At 37.4% G+C, this 15,277-nt stretch overlaps 1 protein-coding gene across 1 annotated transcript in view; it reads left to right on the top strand.

Moving 5' to 3' along the window:
* The window catches only part of CUBN (cubilin), a 284,271-nt gene that overhangs the window by 229,950 nt on the left and 39,044 nt on the right, over positions 1 to 15,277 (top strand). The window contains exons 57-59 of the mRNA XM_074192929.1: positions 2,223 to 2,423; positions 4,598 to 4,727; positions 6,864 to 7,081. Of these exons, the coding sequence (XP_074049030.1) occupies positions 2,223 to 2,423; positions 4,598 to 4,727; positions 6,864 to 7,081 (549 nt within the window). The remainder of the gene's footprint in view (positions 1 to 2,222; positions 2,424 to 4,597; positions 4,728 to 6,863; positions 7,082 to 15,277) is intronic.

The raw sequence follows: 15,277 nt of genomic DNA, 5'->3' as shown, positions 1-15,277 counted from the left end.
ACCGTAAAGTCCTCCACACAGGTCCTCCTCCAAAGCCTCATTGTAGTATGAAGGCTAATCTGAGCTTTATAAGTCTAATCACAGACTGTGAACTTCGGCAGTTTCTACCAAATCAGAGTCGCTTCCAAATGTGGGTCCAAAGACAGATTGTGTTGGTTCTCCGAAGATCAAGCTAATATTAGTTCAGAGATGATCCCCCTTTGAAGACTGACATAGAAATAAGAATAATAGAATTCTTAGACTTTTTGATCACTCAGCACATCCTTTTTGAAGCCCTCAGATTATAATGAAGTTTTTGGTGACTTACTAAAAATCTAATATGACAATATAGTGTTTGATTTGTCAGCATTCAAATCTGGGTTCTTGACCATTTTTCATTTCCCCTATGAGTTGTTTAGAGGAAAATAGAGTGTAAATATAAATGTTAATAAATGTAAATAACATAACAATTGTAAGTATTTGATAAGTGTCGAATGAGAACAACTAATTCATAATCCTCTCAGTTTTGAAGACCTTTGGATTTACATTGTCAACAAGAATAATGTTAGGCAAGATATTGAGTGCTCAGTATATAAAGAAAGGCAAAAAATCACAAACAAAACAATTCCTGCTTTCTCAAACCTCACAGTCTGATGGGGAAGACAACATACAAACAATTGTGTAGACAGGAGAGAGGAGATGGCCTGGTTAAGTTGGAGACAAGCATTATCATTAAGGAGGATTAAGAAAGCCTTCTGGGAGAAATTGAAATTTTAATTGAGACTTGAAATAAGCCAATGAAGTTGGGGGTTGGGGAGAAGGAGGGAGAGAGTTTCAATTTAAAAGCATCTTTGTCTTATATATTTTGACATTGAAGACCATTGCTAAAATGTTCTAACTGATTTGATTTCTCATTATTCTTTCTTGTTTGGCAAACTATCCATTCTGTGGGCAATAGATTCATTACTAACACGGTGGACATAATGTTAGTAAGATTTTCCTTTTCAAAGTTATTTTGCCTAGACCCTAATAAAATCATATTTAGGCAGTACACTCTTAAAACCCACTGTAAGGAAAGTAGAGGCCTTCTATAATTTTTTAAAAAAATAATTTAAATTTCTAATGAAATATCAATTTAACAATATCCTAATTTTCCATTAAATAGAAAGCTGCCATGAGACTTAACCCTATAATTTGGCAATCTGTAAGAGATACTATGTGAATCATTGAGTGCCAAGTAGCTGAATGAATAATTCAGAAAAGCAGCTGATAATTATATGTATGAACTTTTCCATAAGATCTTATGCTCATAGACATAGACTTAACTTACAAACCCACCTTTGTCACCAAAGAAGAGTAGGTGACAAATTCTGTTCCTCTTCCTTACATCTCTCAGGCTTCTTTCTCTGATTTTTTTCTCCATTTTAAAAAACCTTCCAGGAAGGTCTTGATGTTTACTTACCTAAATAAAATATAAAGGAATTTCATCTTTCCAGAGATCCCTATATCAATGACATCACAGATCCGTTCCCAAGCCTGTTTATTTTCAAATAGGACTATACTTACTGCACTTGAGACTGAGTATCACCTTTGTTTCACCAAGGAGCAAGAGTTCAGTTTAGTGTACAAAGCAATGAACAATATGCATTTTTTAAAATGCATCATGCATCACAGTAGATTCCTGTAACCCCATTTAATATTGGGACATGTAAGCTGCAGCTTAGAGAAGAAATCTATCATAAAAGACAGCATACTCATCTGGGAGTCAGGACAACCTATGTCTATATACTTTTCCTGATTCTTAATAGCCATATGACTATGGAAGAGCACAAAACCACTCTGAACTTTAGACAGTTCTGTAAGATTATAAATTATAAACACAACATTATTTGTGCTAGCAGAGGGCATTCCCACAAATTAAAATCTGTAAGTCATTTGTTTGTTGACATATTCTTCACAATGATTTAAGTTAGAGCATACAGTAGAGCCCACCATTTTGCTTCGCCTACCTGAATAGGCACTTAACATTGCTCTGCAAAAGTTAAAAATGGAAATGAATATGATGTCCAGTGTTTCATTCCCTAACATATACTCTGAGGACCAATGGCTTAATGTCTGTCAAGTATTAAGAATTTCCATTAAATATCACTACAATTTTGGTTTCAAGCTTACTAGTATTAATCTTCTCTTGTTTGTGCCACTAAGTATGGCCTATCTCATCTTTTTTTTTTTCTTTTTAATAGCACCCTCAGCCTTAAGTGGAAGCTGTATCAATGATGGGGTTAAAATTATCCAAGGTGACCAGGCAACCTTCACACCCATTGCTACATTTTGTGGTAATAAAATTCCTGAAAACATAAGCTTCATTGGCCCGATGTTACTTAATTTCTACACTAATTCTCGTGATACTGATTTTGGATTCAAGGCAACCTACAGAATCATTTGTGAGTAGCTATAATAATGTCATTTACTTTTTAAGATACCAATTCATATTTAAGGTATTTTCTTTCTGGTCTAGAATACTGAGCTATGTTCATGGATCTTAGAAAAAAATAGTCATCAAGGACAAGAACTTAGATAAAGATTTTCTTATATATATATATTTTCCCTAAATGATGTCTTCTTGAAGAATAACTGGGCCTGTTTGAAGAGAGGTTCCTATACCAATAAATTAGTCCAGTCCAAAAAAGAAGACAAAAGCTATGTATACAAAGCATTAAGTATAAGAAATTCACTGATAAATATTACTTTCTGAAAAAACATTTTATAAAACCAAAGTCTTAAAAACAATGCTTAGAACAGCTAATTGAAAAGAGAGAGTATTCACTTTGAAAAAGTCAGAAAAGTCAAAACCAATTTTTTGGCCTTTTGTTATATGAGTAGCATGATAAAGTGACCTGTTGGACTTCAATAATTCTAATAACTGCCTCATTTTTCTACTTGGTTTTGTGAGTATCAATCAGGACATGATATTCAGATTGTTTAATTTAAAATTACTGCAAAATATATAATATTATGTTTCTTGTTTTCAATGAACTGAGTGCATTATTATTGGTTTGGTATTTTCCCCCTTCATAGAAGAGTTATCTAGTTTGTTTTCTGGGAATGATTTCACTCCCTTATCAAAACTCCAGTGAATCCAGTACCACACAAGTCTGAGAAATGCTCCTTTATTGTTCCCTCCTTTTCTTGACCAATTCCATTGCCAAATGTGGAAGTTAAATAGTTTCCTTTCAGACAAATCACATTGGAGGCCATCAGCTTCACAGAGCCGCAGTGAAGGATGTAAATGGTCATTTAGTCATGAACAAGAGCCTTCATAATTCATTCCCGTACCCTGCTCTCTGAATTGTGACTTCTGACGTTGGTGAAGTATGGCAATGGCTTTGTGTGGCTGCTGGCCCAGACAAAAAAGATTTGAGTAATTAACATTCCTTCCTCTGGTCTTATTGTTGGTTAAAGAGGAGGACTGATTTCTTTGACTGCCCTGGCTTAACTGCTGCTCTGGCTGGTTGAAATCTTGCATCTTTAGTTTTTGTCCCTCATTTTCCTGGGATACTATTTATGAGACTTACTGTCTCCTTTATGAGATCTCCATTTAAAGGGAAAGTTTGGGTCTGAATAAGATTGCCAAGCCCTAATAATAGACTGTGTATGTGCTTGGATTATTTAGATTCTCAAAAGCTTATAAAGACTATGTAATTTGGAATTAAAAGGAAAAATTATTAAATATCATATAAGATATAGAAGTCTTAGGTCATAGACATGACCCATGATCTCAACAAAATGTGTTATGCTTTTGCTTCAATGAAGATTCAACTAGAACCCAAAACTGAATAGTCTTTCAAAACAGCAGCCATGATTGATTAGTTTCTAATTTCCAAAAACAAATGTAGGGAAATGTTTCTGTGGGAAATGGGTATAGAAAACACAGGTTTTCCTTATTCTTTTGATGGGCATATGCTACATGGTTCTATTTATATTAAGTATATATTTTTGCTATAACTAAAGTCATCAGTAATAAGGAATGACAAAGAGTGATGATTCTTTCCTCTATTTATTTCATATATTTTATTTATTTAAATGAAATTGCCATTCCAAGGTCACTGGATTGATTTTCAGTGGACCAAGTCTTCTGATAACTTTTTGTGGACCAGTAAATAGGGGGAGGATAGAAGATATTACTATGAAGGAGTATGGTAGAGAACATCCTATGGAAAATGGAGAGTGAAACTTGTTTGGCCCAAGTTCCTTCCTTAAAATGGAGGTTCTGAGAGGAACCAATCCATCAGTGGAGGGGCTGAAGGGCCAGAGGGTAAGTCTAATTCCAGGGTGAAGAGCTTTCTGTGAGATAATAGACAAAGCCTATGGAAAATGAGGAGGAAGAGAGTTTCTCCTGTTATCTCCCCTTCTCCTCTCATTTTGAAAAAAAGTCAGAAGAAGGATCCCAACCAATATGATATACAAAGTGAAGTGGATGTTGATGCAGTACATAATCGGAGCAGGAATTAATTTTCTTTCTGGAAGAAAAACAAAAACAGATTAGCTCCAAAATCTTATTCTCATGCATTAAAATAAATTAACTGTTCTTGGTTTGTTGTCTTTTCCTATGTTACAGCATGTGGTGGCAACTTCAACTTATCCTATGGCAGCATCAAAAGCCCAGCCTATTCACTAGCAAACTACCCTAACAATATGGACTGCTCCTACCTCATCACTGTTAGAAGTGACAGAGTGATATCACTCAAGTATGTAAATACATTCCTTAAGGAAATCATTTTGAAAGTAGTATTTTAATATGACCCTTTTATAAAAAAAGTGAAAAAATGTAACTCATTAAAGTTACATCAGGGTAGAAAAGAGTTGTTTTGGAGAGTGGGATGAAGTTATATTAGCCTAGATCTCTAAATTTGGGCAATGTGTCTTTATTGTTGACTCAGATTATGGGTCTTGGGGTGGCTAGGTGGTGCAGTGGATAGAGCACTGGCCCTGGAGTCAGGAGTACCTGAGTTCAAATTTGGCCTCAGATACTTAATAATTACCTAGCTGTGTGGCCTTGGGCAAGCCACTTCACCCCATTGCCTTGAAAAAAAACCCTAAAATTAAAAAAAAAACAGAGTATGGGTCTTTATTATTGACTCAGACTGAATCCTAGTTAGTACCTGAAAAAAATGCCATCCATCTAATTCAAAATGATTATTGTAATTTCTCTAAAGGCAATTGTTTTAATTGCTTCAATATTTATAATGAGATAGGCGAGCAATCCTGTTTGAAACATCATCTGTCACTGGCTCAAGAGTCCATTCAAATGTTGGTTTATCAGGCATTTCCTAGAATCTTTATAATTCTTCTGAATTTCCTATTTTTCTTACATTTTCCCCTGAATTAAGCTGAAACCCAAGTAGTCTGCTTTTCTAAATACATAAGTTACAAACTTGGCCATTCATTGATTTATACAGTCATTCAACCATCCATTCATAAGTGCCTACTGTGTAGAGAACACTGTCAAACCCTGGAGGAGATCAGAGTTTAGTAAGATATAGCCTCTCTGTTTCCTCATGGAGCTTCCATCCCAGAGAGATGATATATCAGCAGATGTTTTAGATGAGTGGCCCTACATGGTAAGAAAATTAGAGAACTCTGAACATGCTAGGTCAGATGACAGTGAGAAGCGATCAGCTATAGAGACAGTGAAGAAGCATGGACTCAGAGCCTGAAGGGGCTATAGACGTCATTGAGTCCAAAGTCAAATCCTCTGCTCTTCCAACTGGTTTATGCTTCAGAGAGAAAATGATATTTTAAATTGGACTTTGAAGGGTGACAGAAAGGAAAGGAAAATATTTCCAGCTTAAGAAACAGTATGAAAAAAGGAGTGAGGATAGGAGATCACATTATGTTTTTGGGATACAGAAAGTAAATCAAGTGTAGTCTGTATGTATGTGTATGTGTATAATAGATAAGTCTGGAAAGGTAGGGTGATAATAAAAAGCCAAATGAAGATTATATACATTTTTTTATCTAGTTCAATGTTACTGTAACTACTGTTAACAGCTATCATCTTGTATTTGGTAGAACATTCTGAATGATAGTGCAATTCACTTTATACAAAGGGATTTTTGACACTGCCTAATGAGAAGAGTAAAACTCATAAAGTTTTACAGGTCTAGATATACACTCTCATATACCCACACACCTACAATAATTCATTGGCCTAACCTCTATTTACTTAGATCAAAACTATACTCGAATTTACACATGTAACTTTACAGCAAAAAGATAAAGATGTGATCAAGTACTGTGTTCATTAAGGTAGACTCAGAACAGGATATGTTAGCCCAGAAGAGTGTTGCATATGGATCCAAGTTAGGACAGACTGCCCAACAGATACACTCCAGGTTTAAGTGGGTAGCTTCCTGAAGTTCCTGGATATTGATGATGATGATGATGATGATGTTTGTCCTTCACTCTTGAAGAAGGGAAAGACCATGATATCGGGAGGTGATACCATGGCAAGCATGTGAATTGAATTTGAGTGGGGGGGTGGACTAGGCTAAGTCATCAACTTCACTTTCTGGAGCCATCTGGTTCTATATAGGAATCAGGATGACTGGAGATGGCCCTGGATGAAAGGCAATCAGGGTTAAGTGACTTTACCAAGGTCACCCAGCTAGTAAGTGATGTTGCCTGAGGTTGGATTTGAACTTCCATTCACCTGACTCCAAGACCAGTGCTCTATCTACTGAACCATCTAGCTGTCCATGGTATTAGAAAGTATAAAGGAAAAATGCCAAATGTAGCAAGGGCTAGATAGACTACCTAAAGCTAACAATAATGACTACTGAATATGGATAATAATCTCACCATGAAAACTTTCATGTTCACAGGTTCAATGACTTCGATGTGGCCCTTTCCACCTTCTGTTCCCAAGACTACTTGTCTGTATATGATGGCCCAAATACCAGTGCTCCACTTCTTGGCAAATTCTGTGGTTCACAGCTCCCCCCAAATATCAAAAGCACCAACAATAGCTTGTTCCTGGTATTCAAGACAGATTCATTTGAAACAGCAAGAGGTTGGAAGTTATCTTTCAGACAGACATTGGGTAAGAATAATATGTGATATCCAGATTCATTTTCCATGTCTATTTCATTGACTCTACCAATTTTTCTTTGCTCTTAAAAAAATTGAATGCAATTGATATCTATGGGGCACTTAGGGAAGCACAATTTAAAGCTACACTAAAAGTAGAAGCAGCAAGAAGTATTTATGAAGGGCCTACTATGTGCCAGGCTAAACAAAGCCTATGCCAAACAAAGTTAAAAACAGCCCTTGCCCTCAGGGAGCTCATGTTCCAATAGAAGAGACAACATACAAATGACCATGTACCTACAAGTTATATTCATGAGTTCTCTTCAATAATTCATTGAATTTGTGCATAATCTACCCATAGCACTGTGACTGGCCCATCCTAGCAACAAAATCACTTCCTGAACCATGTTAATGTAATGAAATTTGCGGGGGGGGGGCTGTAAGAAATTATGAAAAGGAGGATTTTACAATATCATGGATAAATAAATCAATAAACATTTATCACTACAATCTAGGCTCTAAATGCTAGGGAGGTAAATAAAAGCAGAAAGACTATTTTTTCCTGGAGAGACAGACTTGTATGAACTGAGGCAGTATGAAGTGAGAAGAACCAGAAGAACAACTTAGACAGCAAAAACTTGTGCGAAGTCAAGCTCCTTTTCACTCTCCATTCATAGGGATCAACAACTCTTCCATATACTCTTGTCCTGAGTATTTCTTGTCCTTTTTTCCATGAATCTCAGTTGATGGTCTGGGAAGCTTCTTGTAGGTTATTCTTACATTTGTAAGTATCCCTGAAGCATCCCAACTGTCTTTATGTTGTCTTTTGCCCTGTTTTCTTGATGAGCTTGTCATTTTCAGATCACAGACTTCTTTTATGCACTTTCCTTTCGTCTCTTGGATCTAAGGCATTGTTGATAATATTTGATATTTCTATATCATCACTGACGTTAAGTGCTAGAAGGGATCCTGTTTTTGCTGTAAAGGAACCACAGGATGGAAGAGATAAGTTGACTTTTCCATGAGGTGACAATTAGTAATGAGCCAAGTCATGTTTTGAACTTGAGATCTAGAAAGTAATTTCCCATAAAAATTTCAAGGTATGTTTATAAAACACATTGTTCAAATTGTTCCATATGTTTGCAGGTATTGTGCAAAATATAGTTACTGCTTTGGATATCCTCATATCACTTCTCTCAATTTTTCATCTTAAATAGCAAGTAAAAAAATCAATGTCATCTGGAGTTCAGGATCTCCATAAAAACCCATAAGAGTTCAAGTACAATAAAATTTTAAAGCCTTTGAAAGTTTTAATAAGGCAGAAGACTTTGTTATGAAAAGATATGTTCGGGCACAAAAAGTTTATTAAGTGCCTTTCTATATTAATAGGGTATATGGAGTGTTCAGGGAGAACTAGCACTTCTGGGTGTGAGGACCAGCTGAGGCTTTTAAGAATTACTCATTCAGGGGCAGCTAGGTGGCACAGTGGATAGAGCACTGGCTCTGGGTCAGGAGTACCTGGGTTCAAATCCGACCTCAGACACTTAATAATGACCTAGCTGTGTGGCTTTGGGCAAGCCACTTAACCCCATTTGCCTTGCAAAATCCTACAAAAAAGAAAAAGAATGAATTACTCATCCACCTTTGGTGCCCACTTCACCCAACTCTTATCTGTGGTTTCAAAAAGCTGTTGCATGCACAATGGTCACACCCTAGTAAATCATCTCAACAGATGGGCTCAACCAGGTTGAAGGTAACTGAACTGTTGTTGAGTTGGTGGAATATATGGAGACTCACTCTGATAGATTGGGTGGATGGTTATCAATTTGTTCCAACAAAACCATGAAGAAGACTGAAGCAGGCTATGTGGAGTACTTAGTGCTTGAAGATGCCAAGATCATTCTTTGCCTTCTAATGACAATGGCTATTGTCAGTCATCTTGACTTTTGTGTTGCCACTGGACTTTAATGACTCTGGAAGAGAGAATGAGGCGATTTTATGCAATTTTGCCTCCCTTAAATCCACTTCATATATGAGTCAAGATGCCATTGGTCCTCTTAGAAAAATGAAAGACAAGTATCAATAACTATATTAACAATGGAACAGCAAAGATAAATGGGAAGGAGGCAGATAGAGAAGTCCCTCAATAAGATCAAGGAATTGAAAGGAAAAATGTTTTGAAATAATCTGATAATATAATTGAGTATTATTATTATTATTATTAATCACTAATCACACTGAAGACATTCTTCAATCAATCTGATAGAGGTGTAGGTGATTGGCTGTTGCAAGAAGGTAATAAATTGGACACTGGAAACATCTAATGATTGCCTGGATCGACCATGCTCCTTTGAGCCTAGGCAAAACAGAATAGCCCTATTTTGAGGTCGACAATTTGAAGAGCCCTTTGAGAAGAGAGCAAGCTCTGGAGGAGGGATTGAGCTCTTGAGCACTTGCTGCTTACCTCTTCCTTTGTGCCTCTCACAGAGAACCATGGAGAGGAGGGGACAGCCAGAGGGTTTTCTGTCCTCTTTTCCCATTGTAGCAGCTGTAGGGAAGATAAATTAATGAGGAAAGAAACTCAAGACCGAAAGACCAATTATGGCCCCACTTGGATTATTGCAATGGACCCCTAATTGGTCTCCGACCCTGAAGTCTCTCTTTAATCTAACCTCCACAAAGCTGCTAAAGTCATATTTCTAAAGCACTTTCCTCTATATAATATTAATATAATATTAACTCTTGTGACTTCCTATTACATTCAGTGTCAAATACAAACTCTTCTGTTGACATTAAAACTCTCCCCAACCTGGCCCTAACCTACCTGTCCAGTTCTATTAGATATTCCTTTCTCAACAAGATCCTGTTCAGCCAAAAGAGTCTTCCTACTGTTTGTTACTGTTTGTGTTCTCGTGTTCTCATTCTCTCTCTCTCTCTCTCTCTCTCTCTCTCTCCCCTCCATTTCCCACCTCCAGATCTCTGCACAGGTTGTCCCCCATTCCTGGAACTCACTCCTCTTTTCTTGACTGTTAGCATCTCTATTTTCCCTCAAAACCCAACTCAAGTGCCCCCTTATCCATTTATCCTTTCTTGACAGCCCCCCTCCCAGCTACTAGTACCCACCCCCAAAACTGACTCTGATTTACTAAATATTGTATGTTTTATAAATGTATATTCTTTTATACCCCATTGCTGGAAGGCAGAAACTATTTCATTTCTGTGTTTGTTTTTCCCATGACTCATTCCCAATCTAACACTTTGTATCTGCTTAATCAATTTATTGATTAATTCCTTTGAAATCAATTTGCACTGGGGCAGCTGGGTGGCGCAAGTGGGTGGAGTGCCTGGAGTTGGGAGAGCTGTAGTTTAGAGCTAGCCTCAGACACTTAATAATTGCCTGGCTGTGTGACTGGACAAGTCACTCTTAATCCTATTGCCTTAAATCAATAAAATTTAAAAAAAAAATCAATTGGCATTGACTTTCCTTCATTTCCTTTTTTTTCCTGGCTTGTGCTCCAGTAGTTACTGCAAAGTTTGGAGCAACCTCTGCCAACTATTGCAATTTGCACAATAATTTTGAAGTTCCCCGAATTTCCCAACTTCATTAAGTTGTCATTTTCTGAATTACCATGAAGACATTCTCAGGTTTTACTGAGATTATTCAGATTAAAAAAAAAAAAAAAACCCTTGCCCTCCCAGAGACATTGTTCCAGGCTGAGTCATTGAAGGGCTACAGTGGATTATTGTTTTCCATTGGTCACAGGCAGAGCAAAGGCTCCAAGGATAAGGACTAAAAGTGGAATTTCATGACTTGCCAGCATTCCCACCATATCTCACAACTATAACTTTTTAGCTCCTTTTCATTTGAACAAATGGTGCGGGGAGCCCCGATGTGGTGAAAAGTATATTGGGTGGAATATTTTCCTTTAAGATTTAACCAATTTGTGCTAAAGACTATAAACATATAGTTTCTTGTCTTTTTTCCTTAATTTAAAAAACCCTTAACTATAGTTTTCTCTTATAATAGTGATGAGATGATTTAGCATGCACTGGACATACCAGGTTCCTTTTCTCTCTCCTTTTTTTTTTCTGTAACATTAGGACTAGATTTACTTCTGTGATTTATATAGTCTTTTAGCTCTGGGCCTGGCTCTGGGAATCCTATTTGGCTAATAGGATTCACTGCCATTCACTTCTAGCCTTCTTCAAGTGACTGAAATCTGCTCTGTGTGACAGTTACTCAATTTCTGGGAGAAGAAGACAGACTACTGAGGCTAGCAGAGGTTAATGTCTAGGGTTTTCCAACCAGATCTGGAAAAAAAAGATAGCTTCACTTGAGTGAATCATTTATATGAAAAAAGATGAAAAATATAGGAATTCTTTTTTTGTGGTATTTCCATGCTTTAGTTTATCCATTTACATTGAATGTTCCAATATATTTCTCCTTTTTAAAATTCATTAATCAGAATCTGTGGGCTCACAGCATGGCCAACCAATGTTGGTTGGCATTTTCACTGCAACTTAAAAGACTCAGAATTGCCCATAGCACTTGGGCTTAACCAAATTGGGAAATTGGGAAATAAGGGAAATTCTATAACTACAGTCTTTATATATAGTTCACAAGTTCTGATAAACTTTCTCATATTGTTGAAAAATTTGAGAGATACAGCTTAGATTATAATATTATTAGATGAATTCAGAAGTGGTAAAAATACAAATTTAGAGAATTAATGGTGAATGGTTCAAGGTTACCTTGGCAGGAGGTCTCTAGTGAACTTCTTGAATCTCTTTTTTGGCTTTCTGCTGTTCAACATTTTTATCGATGATTAAAATAAAAGACAATTATTTTTAAATGACATGATGCTGGGAGGGATAGTTAGCACTGGATGACAATTAGGGTCTAGAAGACTCTTAAAAGGAGAGACTGAATCTAATAAGATGGAATTCAATAGAAGGAATGAATGAAGACTTTGGTTTTCAATTTAGACTGAAAAAAGTTAACTTTATTTGTATAAAATGGGGAAGGTATACACAGTTAATCATTTCATGAATGAGAACTAGTACTATAAGTTTAACATGGGGCTCACAGCTAGGTGGAACTGTGGATAGAGCCAGGATAGAGTTAGGAAGACTTGAGTTCAAATCCAGCCTCAGAAACTTAGTAGCTGTGTGACCCTGAGCAAATCACTTAATCCTGTTTGCCTCAGTTCCTCATCTCTAAAATGAACTATGGAAGTAAATGTATTACCACCCTAGTATCTTTGCCAAGAAAGCCCAAAATAGAGTCCTGAAGAGTCAGACATGACTAAAAATGACTAAACAGGGAAAAAAAGTTTTAATATATGTCAGCAGTAGGATATGACAAATGAAAAAAAAAAACACTGGCCTCTTGGGTTGCAGTAAAAGAGGCAACACTTATATGAATAGAGAAAAACATCAAAATTCTGTCCTAATCAGAATATTGTATTAAGTGTTACAGCTTAGAATGGATATTTGATAAGCTAGAAAGCACCCATGATGGGGACAGGACTCAATCTGTGAAAATTGGCTAAAGGAATTAAGAATGTGTAGCCTGGAGAAGGGAAGACTCATTAATATGATCAATATGTTTATTTATTTGGAGTGTGGAAGAGGGTTTCATCTTAAGGGAGGATTTTAGTTACAAGGGGCAAAACCAGAAAGAATGGGTAGAGGTTGAAAAAAAGGGAAATTTAGGCTTAATGTTAAAAAAAATGTCCTGACCTTTGGAATTGTTCCAAAGTGGAATAGGCTCCTTTGGTGATGAGTAACCCTCCTCTCATTGAGTCCTTCCAGTGAGGCTAGCTGACCATTTGTCAGATAGAGTGAGAATTGATTTCAGATATGAGTAATAATGGATCATCCCTGAGGTCCTTCTCACATTTAAATTTTGTAATTCTTTGATCTCTTGTTATAATTTCACAGGGATCTTTCCAAGGAATAAAGGTTTGGGGTTTGGACAGAGGAGACTGACAACATTGTGTCTTTGTCAACCCAGTGTCTCCTACAGTACTTTAGGAGGGCAAGATGACACAGTGGATAGAGAGCTAGGCTTGACGTCAGGAAGACCTGAGTGCAAACCCAGACTCAGACCCTAGGTAGATTACTTCATCCGGTTTGCCTCAGCTCCCCATCTATAAAATGAGCTCTAGCAGGAAAGGCAAAGCACTCTAGTGTCTTTGCCAAGAAAATCCCAAATGGGGTCAAGAGAGTCAGACATGTCTGAAAACAATATCAAGTACAGTGCTTTGAACATTCCCAAATATGGAGAATTTCTAATGTTGCTACAACCATTCCATGGTTTAGTAGATAAATTGCAGAACATTGATTGTGGTATATAGAGGTTAAGTGATGTCTTCAAGGTCGCATGGCTAGCTAAGTATTAAAAACTAGGATTGGAACCCAGGTCTCCTGACTCCAAATCTGTCAATCTAATTGCTCAAGCATACTGTCTCATTTTATATATAGTAGACCTAAATGTTTGTTAAATTGGAGCATTGTGAAATTAATTGAAAAGTGAGTAAAATTGAACTCCATATATTGCAATTAAACATATATTGCTACTTACTGTTGGCATGGGTTTAAATCCTGAGACCCTAAGAAAAACTTCAAAAACTGGGAATTTTATTGTCTGCTAAATATATAGTAAACAGAGCTCTCAAAAAGTGGGGCTCTGGCTATTTATATTAGATTTTAAATATGGAAAAATTTTAAAAACATAGAGGCCATTCTAGCTCCTTGCACCCATGGCTAAGAATTATTTCCTTATTTTGACTCCAGTTTGCTTGGATTCCATTTAGTTTTCCATTTCTCTCCAGGTAAGCCAGGGCCATCAGAATAATTGATCCCCAAGAGTCAAGTAACTGATCTACACCAAAAGCATCAGTAGACTTGTCTGTAAAATATAAAAAATTGTTCTAAATGATTCCAGAGATTTAAGCCAGATACAAATTCTGGGATAATTATTATAAATTCAAGTCAACAGTTCAATTGAGAAGGCATCTATTAAGTGTCTATAATATGTAAAGTTCTATGCTAGAGCCTGGGAGTGGGGGGATAAACACAAAGTACCTACAATACAGAATAATTCCCAGGAGGGAATATGCCTGACAGAAACTGGCTATAAATCCAGGAAATACAAGGGGCCAAGGTGGGGAGGAGAGGCGAGGGGAGGGTCCTCATCTAGAAAGCCTGACCTCAACAGAACCTCCATGGGAACTAGGGATTCTACCAAGAGGGAGAAGTGTCTTGGGAGAGCCTTCCAGGAATCAGCAGCAGCCAAGGGTACAGGGAGCTAGACCATCAGGGAAAGGAAGGAGAATGCTTGGGGTCATGTAATAGGAAATCAGTCTGAAAAGACAGGCTGGAATCAGATTGTAGAGGATATTCTGACTTTGTCACTCAAAGGAATATGTGTGTGTGTGTATGTCTTTGTAGATATGTTTGTGTGTCTGTGTATGTATATATGTTCCTAGAGACAGGAATGAGCCAGTAACTGAAGCCTCTTGGGGATTGGAACTCTTTGATCAAACACACATTTGAATGGAATTTGAGTGGAATATGGATCAGTAAGGCCAGACTGGATGCAAGGAGATTCATGAGATGAGGGGGCTTAAAGGCAGGGTGGCCCCAGCCCCCAGAGTGTCCACAGAATGGGGCACACAATGTAATCACAACTTTTTGTTAATGGAACCCCAGTGGTTCCTCATGATCCTTTGTGTTCACTGGATCAACTGAGGAAGGCTTCTATCCTAGCAGGCCTCACGCTGTTCACTCCGTGCCATTCATATTTGACCAGAAAACCTCCAGGATCCTCCTTTGGCAATGATTTTGTATCCAAGGGTTGTGTTGTCTGTCAATGGCATACCAATCATCATCATCTTTGAAAACTCCCAGGGTCAGGATTAGATCAGGCATTTAGAATAATACCATTTACTGTCCAGGGCCATAGTAATTTCATTTATTCAAAAATCATGATTTTGCTTTTTGACCTCTCCAGTCTGACTGAAAGCTGTTCTCAGCCTCAGGCCAGTTTGTTAGAGAATGCAGAGCAGTGAGCTGCTCAACAGTGACCCCCACAGGGCCCTGCCCAGAAGATGCCCACCCTTGCTGAGGCCATGATGCCAGGCCAGGAGAGAGAATGTGATCAAAGTAAACAGGAACTCACTTGACCCTACCGCAGGGATCCATA

This window comes from Macrotis lagotis, chromosome 7, assembly GCF_037893015.1.
Source record: "Macrotis lagotis isolate mMagLag1 chromosome 7, bilby.v1.9.chrom.fasta, whole genome shotgun sequence".
NCBI lineage: Eukaryota > Metazoa > Chordata > Mammalia > Peramelemorphia > Peramelidae > Macrotis > Macrotis lagotis.
Note: the sequence above shows the minus strand (reverse complement) of the source record. Positions and strands in the feature narration are given on the sequence as shown.